Raw genomic sequence first — 13,014 nt, forward strand, 5'->3', positions numbered from 1 at the left:
TGGTACATCTAGACTATAGATTCATACTTACACAACAAGGAATGTAATGTTAATAAAACATAAATTTCAAAAATATCGTGTAAGTGAAAGAAGTAAAACATAAAAGACTTCATATTAGTCAATTTCAAGTATATGAAATTCTAGAAAAAGGCAAAACTACAGTGACGTGAAGGTCCGTGGTTACCTGAGACTGGCATTTGGAAGTGGCGGTAAGAGAGCAAAGGGAAATAAAGGAACTTGCCAAGGTGAGGAAACTGGTTTCTATCTTGATTGTGTGGTAGGTACACACTATACACAATTACCAAAGTTCAACAAACTGTACACTTAAAATTGAATCTGTTGTATACAAATAACATCTTAATAAAGAGAAAAAGAATTTTTCATAAAAAGGGAATATGATGACCTAGAAAGATCTAAACATGTATAGACAAGACACATAAATCTTCTTTTAAAAACTGTATAAAAGAGGTGGGATTTTTAAACAAAAACTTCTAATATCTTGAAAATTTCTCCACTATTAACATAAATTAATACGGGAAGAGTCCATATGCCATGCTGTAGTACATAAATAATAAGCTCAGAGCATGCATTGATTTTACCATGACCCTTTCCCAGAAGTTATCATCAAGGCAGATGAGATACATAAACACAGTCAGCCCCAAAGCAGAAAGGACATTGGATACATCTATTTAAAACAGATAATCAAAGCCGAGTTAAGACTTTTAATCTCTTGATAGTAAGACAATGCAAAGACTCCACTGGAAAAATGCCACGCTACAGCTGACAAGATAGCTACAGCTGACAAGATAACTCCGACAGTGTAAAAATGTGGGTGTTTCTTGGCAACCTCTTCCTTATCTCCGTTTCTTTTCTTTTAATCAGAAGCACTACTGAACTAGCCTAATGTATTTTAAATTATCCTTTAAGTTTTCTCTAAATCCTTCTTTGCCTCAGATTCATGTACATGATAATGCCTGTTGAAGGGGAAGTTTCAGTTGTGTTTTTAACCCAGCACAGACAGAGGACCAGTTAAATATCTTGATGACAAAGCATGCTACAGGCTAGATTCTTCATATCAGGAAGAAAATAGCAACTGCCACTAAGATAAAATTTTCTTGAATATTTTTCAGCCTACAGAATTCATAATGAAGGCTACAGCAAGTTGTTGATTATGCCTTTCCGGGCCTATGGAGACCCTGAAAACTTCACATCCCCTGTAGTCCCAGCTGCTCGGGAGGTTGAGGCAAGAGAATCGCTTAAGCCCAGGAGCTGGAGGTTGCTGTGAGCTGTGTGAGGCCATGGCACTCCCAAGGGCCATAAAGTGAGACTCTGTCTCTACAAAAAAAAAAAAAAAAAAAAAAAAGAAAGAAAGAAAAAAAAGAAAACTTCACATCTAAGACTGTCCTCTAGAATAATGTCTTCATTAATGATAACGTGGCCTCATGTTAGTGGCATAGTTAGGGAAGATTTAAGGAGAGCTTGATACATGTAAGCTTCTTATGGTTGGAGCAATGTGGATGGGAGCCCTGAAGTGTTCAGTGGAAAGTGCTGGACTCCTGGACCAGGGCAAAACACCTGGCCTCTGTCCTCACTCTATCACCTATTAGTCATGCAACCAGAGCCTCAGTCTTCCCATCTTTAAAATGAGAAGCCCGGGTACTCCACTATTATGGAGACCACGTCAAGAACCTAGTAAGGTAGCACACTTTTAAAGCATACTGACAAGCACATAATATTTACAGTATTTTACAGTACTGTAATAATTCTTTAAATAATGTTGATTTTAAAACAATTATTTACAGAATGTACACCAAATGTCAGACTTGTACAAGGCACTGGAGATAGAATACGTAATTCCTATAAACTGAAAGACAGGGCTCCCTACAACTTAATAGTTAAAAAAAGCAACCCCCCTCCAAACCCTAATAGCTTTATTTTTAAAAAGGGCTAAGGAGTTGAATAGGCATTTCCCCAAAGATAACAGGTATATGAAAAACCTCTCAACATCACTAATCATCAGGGAAATGCAAATCGAAACCACAATGAGATATCGCTTCACACGTGTTAGGATGGCTATTGTCAAAAACACCCACCACCATCACCAAAAGACAAGTGTGGGTGAGGCTGTGGAGAAACTGGAACCCTTATACACCGTTAGGGGAAATGCAAATGGTGCAGCAGCTATGGAAAATAGCATGAAGGTTCCTCAGAGCATTAAAAATAGAACTACCATATAACCTACTAATCCCACTACTGGGTATATATCCAAAAGAATTGAATCCGGATGTCAAAGAGATACTTGTATCTGCAGCTTCACATTCATTGCAGCATTATTCACAACCGCCAAGATGTGGAAACCACCATGTCCATTGACAGATGAGCGAATAAGGAAAATGTGGTGCATGCATACAATGGAATATCATTCAGTCTTAAAAAGGCAGGAAATTCTACACCGTGTGACAGCATGGATGAACACCTTATGCTAAGGGAAACAAGCCAGTCACAGAAGACAAATACCACATGTTCCACTCATATACAGTCTCTAAGTTACGTCAAATTCAGAGAATCAGAGAGTGGAATGGTGGTAGCCAGGGGCTGGAAAGGGGAAAAAGAGGAGTTACTAATCTACTGGCATACAGTTTCAGTTAAGTATGATGAATTGGTTCTAGGAATCTGCAGTATAACACTGTACGTATGGTCAGCAATAACACATTGCACACTTAGTGTGCAAGGAGTGTAGGTCTTATGTTAAGCATTCTTAGTACAAGAAAACAAAATTTTATATATGTGTAAATATGTATATATATGTATGTGTGTATATTTATATGTGTATATACATATAGACAGGACCGACTCAGAACAGGCTTTAGTCAGGACTTAGAGGAATAGATTTTGCCAGGATAAGAAGGTATATACAAGTAAAAGAAGGGATATAGTTGAAAAAAACTACAAAGCTATCTTTTAAGAGCATAGACGCAAGCTATAATACCTACATTTGTCTTGCCTCCACTACTTATATACTTTTTACTTGGCAAATTACAGCTGTGTGTTGCTTAATGACAGGGATGCTTTCTAAGAAATTTGTCCTTAGGCAATGCCGTAGTTGTGTGAGTATCATAAAGTGTACTCACACAAACCTATGTGGTATACTTTCTTTTATGTATGTTTTTGCATGTGGAAAACCCAATGTCCCAGCATTATTACCGAATACCAATCATCTCCCTACTGCAATGCCAATATCAAGCGCCATCTATCAGGTGTCTATACACTCCATTATAACTATGGGGCCACCATCATAATCTGCATTCCATTGTTCACTGAAACACTGTTATGCAGTGCATGACTGTACTTAATTTCTGTGTCTCAGTTTCTTCACCTATAAAACAGAATACTGCCTAGATGATCATCAGGTTTTTATGAGGATTAATTAATGTATTTGTAACGTGCTTAGAAAAGAGCCCTGTTAGTTAGCTTTCTCGGTGGGAACAAACCACTCTGATTTCAGGTTCTTCCAACAAGACTTCTCTGTTCATGTTCCATGTTGGCTATGGCCCTGCTCCAGGTGTCTACTACCTTCTGGGGTCTGCAGGAGCAGCCTCTCTCTCTCTGGCTGTGCTTTTCTTACAGCAAAGGGAACAGAGCAATGGTGGAACCAGACAATGTTTCTTCACGTTCTCGTTTGGGTAAAGCAGTTGTCATGTCTACTCATATTTCAGTGACTAATGAAAGTCACAGAAAAAAGCCTGATATCCATAGGGTACACAGAGGCCCGGTAGAGATGGGCAGAAAGCATTTTGAACAAATATATTTGAACACACAAAAATATCAGAATAAATAATATAATCTACTGCCACATGCCTGGTACACAGAAAGTCCTAAACAATCTGAGAATGGAGGAGAGGTTTGGAAACAGTCAAATGTTCAATGTTGGTAAAGTATATGGTACACAGGGGTGAGACTGGTATGCGAGGTAGCCAAATTTTGAAAGGCTTTGAAAGAAGATTAGGTTTTTGTCTATCAGTAGAAGTTGCAATAATAAAACATTTTATAATTATTTTTATAATTTGTATAAGGAAGGTACTTCTGCCTGTCAGCTTCGTTAAGGCATTGGCATAATTTCATTTATTCTGCACGTTTAAAAACCACATGTCTACTGGTCACTGCCTCCCTGTGTGATACCTGTCTAATAGAATATCACTTGTCAGCTTGGGACTGAGTTGCAATTGTCACAACAAGGAAGAATATATAAAAGATTCCCTCTAGTTGGTCCCAGCTCCCTAAGGTCAGGATGGGGGAAGGTGGCACAGAGAGGGAGGGAGGAAAGAGAGAGAAAAGGGAGGGAATGGAAGGATGGATACGAGTGTGACTGTGAGTGTGTGTGATGTATGATGGACAAGCACTCAATTCAGTGCTGGCAGCACACCTACTATTTTAATCATATAAGGGTAAACACGTCGTCCTTCTGCATCTACATGTGGTCCTTTCCCAAGTCCCACTGGCCTCTTGGCTTTAGCCAGTCTGGATTTTTCTTTGTAGCGTCTGTCCTCTTTTTCTTTTCCTTTGAGACAATCTCATTTTGTCGTCCTCAGTAGAGCACTGTGGAGTGATAGCTCGCAGCAACCTCAAACTCGCAGGGGTCCTCAAACTACGGCCCGCAGGCCACATGAGGCGGTGTGATTGTATTTGTTCCCATTTTGTTTTTTTACTTCAAAGTAAGATATGTGCAGTGTGCATAGGAATTTGTTAATAGTTTTTTTTTTAAAACTATAGTCTGGCCCTCCAACAGTCTGAGGGACAGTGAACTGGCCCCCTCTTTAAAAAGTTTGAGGACCCCTGCCTGGGCTTAAGTGATTCTCTTGCTTCAGCCTTCCGAGGAGCTGGGACTATAGGCGGCTGCCACGGTACCTGGCTACTTTTAGAGATGGGGGTCTCACTCTGGCTCAGGCTGGTCTTGAACCTGCCTAGGCCTCTCAGAGTGCTAGGATTACAGGCATGAGCTACCACGCCTGTCCTGTCATCCTTTTCAATGAACAGCTAGAAAACAACCTCAATCACTAAAATGTCACTGAATGCTTTAAGCATCATATGGATTATCTGATCTGCTCCTTTGTACCCCTCTTTGGTCAATCTGGAAAAGAAATTTAAGGGGGAAAGGATAAACAGCAAAAAAAGGAAGAGAGAAGAAAGAGGTGCACAAGCAAGGGAGGCAAGGAGACCCAGGCCCAGGGTCATTCACCGGAGCAGGGCCTCAAAAATTCCTCCACAGAGTTCACACTTCCACTGTGGGTTATGCTATTTCCACTTCTTCACAGTTACTTTAAGACACTGATTTTTTTTCTCTTGTCTTTAAAAACTACCAGGGGAAAGGGGGGGAAGAAAGGCAAATCACAGCCTACAAACATGCTGTCCTGACTCCTCCTTTTTTCTTTCTTTTTTTTTTTTAATTAAATCATAGCTGTGTACATTAATGTGATCATGGGGCACCATACACTGGTTTTATAGACCGTTTGACACATTTTCATCACACTGGTTAACATAGCCTTCCTGGCATTTTCTTAGTTACTGTGCTAAGACATTTACATTCCACATTTACTAAGCTTCACATATATACTCCTCCCTTTTTATGATTTACAAACCCTCATAAGACTTCTGTAATCTTGAACCATCACAAAGTGTTTTTGCTCAAAAAGCACTGAAGATCCTGCTGCTTACAGAAAACAATCTAAACTCAGACCACATTCAAAGTCCCAAATAACTGGTTGTCAATCTAAGTTCTAATCTTATTATTAGGTGGAACAGATTTTCTTTTTCACACCAAGGTTGTCTGATTACAAGATAATCATAGTCTGATACATGGTATGGAACAAGTAACATTCGCAGGAAACAGGTACAGGGTACAGTGAAGGGCTATGTTGAAGGAAGAAGCTTGGAGCCTGAGAAATACAGGCCTCTTAATTCACTCTCAAACAGCTTAAAAGAGGACCAAGTAATGATAAATGTGTGAAGTGGAAAAGAAGAAAATGGGAAATGCAGGCTCTTTCTATTTTAATCACACCCAAATCAGAGCAGGCCTGAGACCTCAGAATCAGGGCACATCCCAGTGGTAATGACTCATTATGGTTCATAAAACTGCAGAAAATGAAGAAGTACTGGAATATAGATGCCTCAACGGCTCTCTGCAGAGCTACACACACACACGTACACACAAAGAATTTAAATAAAGTTCAATAAGCAAGCAATCCTCTTTGAAGAAAAGAAAGAATAGTGCTAATATGTAATAAGAATGGTGGAGTTGTGAATAAAGAGTGGCTTTAGTTTTCGAAGGTCTCTCGTCAGATATTAAGTACATCTGAGCACAGTGGTGTTAATACGATGGAAGCAGGCATTTATTAACACTTTTGAACTATCCGCCTAAACTGAAATATTTCACTTGGCTATAATAACCAAGCTTTCCAATTACAACTTTTCATGAAAAAACCATTTTTGAAATATTAAATGTTTATGTTAAAAACAGAGCTGTCAAAGGAGAGACAAAGCAACACAGTAACATTTATCAATACATGTGAGTAATTTCAAAGTAATCTTTAAGTACAACTGAATGTCCCTTACTTTTACTGGGCAGCAGCTAGACTCTGCTGGATCACAAAACCCGACTTTAGAGTGACAGTTGTCATAGGCAAGCTAACTTATTGCTCTTGGTAAGCTGAGAATTATGTTTTCCCTCAATGAGGAAAGTAACTTAGTCCTCATTTTTTCTGTGATATCACTGAAGACAGAAAGTGGGCTCATATCTAGTAAAATATTGCATTGATGAAATTTATCAACCTCTTCTTTTACTCAGTGGGATATTTTAAAGTTACATATTCAGAGATGTCTGTAATTATGCAAGAATGAGAGACAAAAAGAGATAAAACCTAGCTTAACCAAAGTAAATCAACTAGTAACTAATAAATGCAGTTCAAAGTCGGCAGCTTTCCAGAACAGCATGAGTGACGTTTTTGATACTAAAACTTCTAGGATGGCAGATAACAAATGACTGTGTCTCACACAAGTTATCTTTGTAAAAACAGCACTTTCTCTTAAAAAAAAAAAAAAGTTAATTGGCATATTGACATAAAATTCCTTAGGTGAAATACTGGTTTCAATGCTAAAGATGAAATTTCATCAACAGATTTTGTAACATTCCCCCAACACGCTGAATAACCATCCATGTATTCCCTTTAGATAGCTAAAAATTTTATTTTATATTTTTAATATTTTATTTAATTTAGCATAAAAATCAAAAAAAGGGAAGTGATTTGATCTCTACGGGAAGAGAAGTCATGTTGCGCAAGAGACATCTGGAATAGGCAAACTACGGCTCTGTGATTCTCAAGACTTGGGTCCTATAGTCAGTGGTGTGTATTATTCACAAATAATTTTGATATTATCCTTTACAGTCATCCTAAAGTATACCATACCATACTAAATATTTCATAATAAAAAACCAGATTTTTAAAATCTAAGTTCAAAACAAGCACTAACGTTTATGGTATAGCAAGTAGGAAGACTGGCTATAATTATCCCTGATAGCAATCATTTAAAAATAAACAAGTTAGTGTCATCCAGTTAGAACAAGATTAATATGAAGAGTTATCAAACTTCAATCATGATAGGAGTTCAGTAACTTTGACTGAATCAATACTACAAAAGGGTGAAAAATTCAACTGGCACAGAGATGTTTATTAAAACGCTAAATCACATTGGAACTATACTCCAAACACAGTGCAGTTCTATTCACTCTTCTGAAACAAGGGATTTGAACTTCTGATTCCTTTTAAAACGTTAAAATAGGCACCTTATCATCTGCTAACCATGTGTACTAAAAAAAAAAAGACTATGAACATAACATGTACATTTTAAATTTTAAAAAGCTACAAAGAGATGAAAAATGCCACCCTCAATTCTAGAGCATTGAATGCCATGAAATGAAACCTGCTGAGGTGACAGTAAGCACTTAATTTAAAACCAAGAGTCTAAAAACAGAATCAAGAAAGAAATGGAATGTTTTAAAACAAATGAGTCACATAATCACATAATGAGCTACTAAAGAAGGATATGACTATTGAGAGCAAATGAATAGTAAACTAACACAATGAAATAGTATACAATAAAATACGTCAATATCTGAATGCTTTACGAAAATATTCAAAAAAGGACTCAAAACCAACATTGCTAAGTGAAACAAAATATACCATGGAAGACAGTACATCTTCATGCAGCTGTCATTATCTAAGCAATGAGCTCTCTATTTGTTGTCCTCAGGCAGGTTTAAGTCACCATTAGTCAAACTGGCAGTTCAAGTGGAGATCAGGGCGTCCCTGGCAATTGTGCCCTATGGAGTCAGTTTGACCCCAGGATGTCCCTGAGCCACCACAAGTCTTGAAAATACCAGATAGATGGCCAGGTGCTTTGAAGGCTCTGTGGTCCTGAAGCAAATCAGGTATTTGGGTACATGAGAAAATATTTAGGGAGGGGAAGGCAAAGTGACTTTAAGCCCAGAACCACTTAGCTAGAAGCACACCAGCTGTGGGGAATGAAGGCTCAAGTCCTACATGAAAAGAATGAAATAAAATACATCACTTAAAGGAAGGAGAGAGGTAAGCAGGCTTAAAGGATGACACACTGGTCTAAAATACCATTCATTCACCTAAGAAATAAGAATAAATAATGACAACTTACTTAAAATGTCTGCAATGGAATGCTTAGTTGTTTCCAGAGCCTATGCTTGAATGTTACACATATTAATATGAATCCATTCTATAATTTTCTTAAGTCTTTTCCAAGAAGAATTAAAACTGGGGCCAAGCACAGTGGCTCATGCCTATAATCCTAGCACTTGGGAGGCCAAGATAGGTGGATTGCCTGAGCTCATAGGTTCAAGACCAGCCTGAGCCAAAGTGAGACCTCATCTCTAAAACTAGCTGAGCATTGTGGTGGGCACCTATAGCCCCAGCTACTTCAGAGGCTGAGGCAAGAGAATTGCTTAAGCCCAAGAGTTTGAGGTTGCTTTGAGCTGTGATGCCATGGCACTCCACCAAAGGTGACAAAGTGAGACTCTGCCTCAAAAAAAAAGAAGAAATTAAAACTGTATACACTAGCTATCAATTTATTTTTCTAAATCTGGAGATTCAAATTTAAGTCAGGAATGAAGAAAAGAGCATGAACATGAGCAAGATGAAATAATTCCAGCACAGAATGAGGACACCCCAAATGCTTTGGTTCATGCCCTTCTGTCTCCAATCCACCTGACTTTCCAGTTTGCCTCATTTTTCCCCTTGCATGACATTGTCTCTTTAGAAAACAAGCAGAACATCCGCTTATTTTTATTAAGTCCAACTTCTTCATTTTCCATCATTCTTCCTTACTATGAATTAGACTACTAATGTCATTTAAACACAACAAAAACTCAGCTAAAACTTTCATCAAAATTACCTTAAAAACTGAGACAAACTGGTCTCCACCATCTCAACTTTCCATGTGATTGGTCCTTTTTAATCGCTAAGGAAGTAGCCTTGAACCAGACCTGATGTGGTTAAAAGAATGTTGGAGACACCTGAATGTGACCCACAATCTAAATATGACTTTTTTCAAAAAAGAGAGGGAAATGGGAACAAGGAGGAATCACACTTACAAGTCCACTTATGGCTACAATCCAGATGTAGGAACCAGAGGTGAAAAGCTATAAAAGAAAAAAAAAAAAGGCAACTAAAAATGAAATTCAACTGCTATCACAGCACACTTATTTTTATATAACTACAGTCATAACCAATTAAGTATTAACTACATATGTCATGTTATAGATAAGCAAGTGAAATTAATAAATATCATTGTTATTTAAAAGGAAAGACATATCATCATCATCATTATTTTTTAATCAACACCTCAGACTTCCTATAGCTTAAAACAGATTGGTTGGTCTTGGCCCACACCATGTAAAGAAAAAAAAAGTGAAATTCAAACATATTTTTATTTATAAATGAGCATTAATTGACTTGAAGTATCATAAAATACTATATATAAAAAGTTATTAGAATTAACGAACTATGTGGTCATCACCACATGGTTGGTGTTAGGTGTGCTATTTATTTACATAATTTTCTCATTTTGCTTTCTTATCCTTGTTACTCTAAATTTAGATGGGAAGTACTCCGTGACGCCAACTGGTCCCGGGTGTCCAGTGCTACCCTTCTTAAGTGTTGATATTCTCATTCTAGTTCACCCAAGAAGAGCAAACTAAGTAACAATAACAAAAGTTAATTGCAACAGTAATTCAATTTAGGTTTCATAAAATCTTTTCCTTTTTTTCCAAATCAATGAGGTCTGAGTCATATTCAGGGTAAAAAACAAAGTCCCCCCAAAACAACAAAACAAAACAAAACCCAAACCAACACCTCCTCCCCCAAACCATAAAGGCATTTCAAAGTGTCCATGAAGGAAAAATGATTGGTGGCCTGCTTATCTTCGGAACTTCAGATTGGGAGCGTAAGCACTTCCGTTAGCAGAGAAGAAGCAGGACATGCAGGCAGGAGGGCCCGGATTCACTGCAGACACTGTGCTAGATGAAAATCTCAACGTTCTGCACACTTACCAAGGATACACAGAAAGCAGACAGACACAGAGAGCAAGAGCTGATGATGTACAGATAATAAAGAGGCTGGCGAGCTTTGCTCTCTAGTCCTAGCTCACCTAGAGATGAGCACCAGCTGCCACTTTAACTGGGACTCTCTGACCTTGTTTGTTTAGTGTAAATGACTCATAATTACAAGGATAACTGCATATATTACTAGCAAAAAAATATTTTGCTATAGTTGTCTCATACAAATAACAATAATAATAAACTACCACTTTCTATGTGCCCAGCATTACTCTCGAGGCTTTTCATATGCTGGACACACTGATTTGCCAAGAGAAAAAGGGGGCGGGTAAATAATCTGCTCCAGGCCAACAGCTAGTAGGTGCTGGGGCTGGGAGTGTGCCCAGGCAGTCCGGCTCCGCGGCCCATGCTCCCCACCCTATTACCTCTCGTACACAAGTAAGAAGAACATAGCATTTTGTCAGTAAAAGAAATGATTCCCTCTGGACTATTATGCCCTTCATTTTATCCTGTTTGGTCCCAACTGTGTCTGCTTCTGTCTGACAGCATGTGTTTGCTTTCTCAACACTGGGCTCCCTGGGGACAGGTGCCCTGTCTCATACTTCATTTCCTCCTCCACAGCCCCTAGCACAGGGCATGACAGAACTGGCTCTCAAGCCATTTGATACATAAATGACTCTTTTAACTATTTTGGGTCTTCTGATTATGATTAAAGTCATTAACTCATTCATTCAACAATGTCATTGGCTTCAAGTAATTGTGGTAGGGAGAGAGAAAACATAGAAACACGGGGAAGGCCCAGAGGAGTTGGGGGGTGGGCAGGAAGATGATGCACTTTAGGAATAAGTAGCTGTCACACTTGCTTCAAGCTGGGCAGGGGTCGGAGTTAATACTGGACAGGCAGTAAGAACCCTGGACGCCTTCATGCTGAGGATTTGATTTTTCAAGAGGCCAACAAGGCATCTTCACCTGTACTTTCTGATGTCACTTTCTACCTCAGAGTCATTGGAAATATTATGAAAATATTAGAAATTTTTATTATTTTGAAAAAATATCTGTGGTAGTTGCATCTGCATTCTGCCTTTGGCAGGGCTAAAAGGACACTTCCACTGTGAGCCTTATATATATTATACTGCTGGAATAGCACTGAGTATGAAGGCTTCTATGGTAGAGGCTATGCTGTGCCACTCCGTCAGACTACAATCTCTTTTCTTCAAGAAATCAAACATACTAATTTTGCTCTATGCCAAAAAATAAAAACCTAAAAAAAAACACACACAAAACACCATACATTCACCATCTCAAAAAAACAAGTGTTTTATAATTAATAAAACAATGCTTTTCATTTGCAAAGAGTCTACCTAACTTTAGAGTTGGAAGGAACCATAGTGAACAGGAGGCTCAGAGGGGTTCCACGACTTGACCCAATTCTCAGGCCAGCGGGAGCCATACTAGGATTAGAACTTGAGTTTCCCTAAGCCAGATCCAGGGTACAGTCCCACCATCCCACATTGTCTCTAATGTAATCATTTTAAAAAGTTAAATTGGCTTCTGTAATCCAAATCATAATAAAGAAGTAAAGAAATGGGCTGTTTGGCTATTCTAAATATTAGGGAGGCTAAGAAGGCATATAATGACATGGGGGTTGACAAATTGAAGAATAAACAGATTTCATGAGGAACAGTCATAAAAGTAGTACGGAAATGCCCACCTGAGATGAGCCACTGATAGCACATGACAGCAGACTGGGACAGTGAGAGGAAATTCGAAAGGTTAAAAGGGGAGGGGGAGGGCATGTTGAAGCGACACTAGTATCCGGTTTGATACGCGTGGGATAAGGAATGTTATGAGTATTAATCAGTGGATCAAAAGGCCAGGCTACACATGGTACCACAGGAAACCGTAGAATAAAACTACATCAAAAGCTGTGAGAGTAAAAGAAAAGCGGCAAGCAGTACAAAAAGAAAACTGAAAATCCTGCGTGTCTTCTACCACTGGGCCTGGACCCCAGCAGTGGGCAATCAATTGACTATTGATTGAAGACTGAATATTGGTAAAGATAATCTTTACAAATTTAAGTCGGAGGGTATATACTCTAATGGACTTCACAGCAAACTATTTAACAAACGGTGACACTGCCATCCAGTCTACACAGACACAGAAATAATCTTGATTAGATAAACTTGACTAAGATGGAAAAGCTTTCCAACTTGAAAACCCCAAAGCTCAGGCTGGTAAAGAATGCTCAGCTTCTTCTCCAGAGCTTTATTTGTGACATTATATTCAATAAATAAATTTCATGTTGATTTTCCACCTTCTACCTTTTCTATTCTCATTTGTTTCCATTTCATACTATGATTTTTAAAAAATACTTACAA

General features: G+C 38.4%; 1 protein-coding gene across 2 annotated transcripts in view; it reads right to left on the minus strand.

Annotated features, from left to right (window-relative positions):
- UBAC2 (UBA domain containing 2) overlaps positions 1-13,014 on the minus strand; it is a 176,698-nt gene that overhangs the window by 53,364 nt on the left and 110,320 nt on the right. The window contains exon 6 of one of the 2 annotated variants that reach the window (XM_053563260.1): positions 9,674-9,721. The exons of the other annotated variant lie outside the window; for it this stretch is intronic. Coding sequence (XP_053419235.1) covers positions 9,674-9,721 — 48 coding nt within the window. The remainder of the gene's footprint in view (positions 1-9,673; positions 9,722-13,014) is intronic. 2 annotated transcript variants of the gene reach the window in all.

The sequence above is a fragment of the Nycticebus coucang genome, chromosome 15 (genome assembly GCF_027406575.1).
Source record: "Nycticebus coucang isolate mNycCou1 chromosome 15, mNycCou1.pri, whole genome shotgun sequence".
Lineage (NCBI taxonomy): Eukaryota > Metazoa > Chordata > Mammalia > Primates > Lorisidae > Nycticebus > Nycticebus coucang.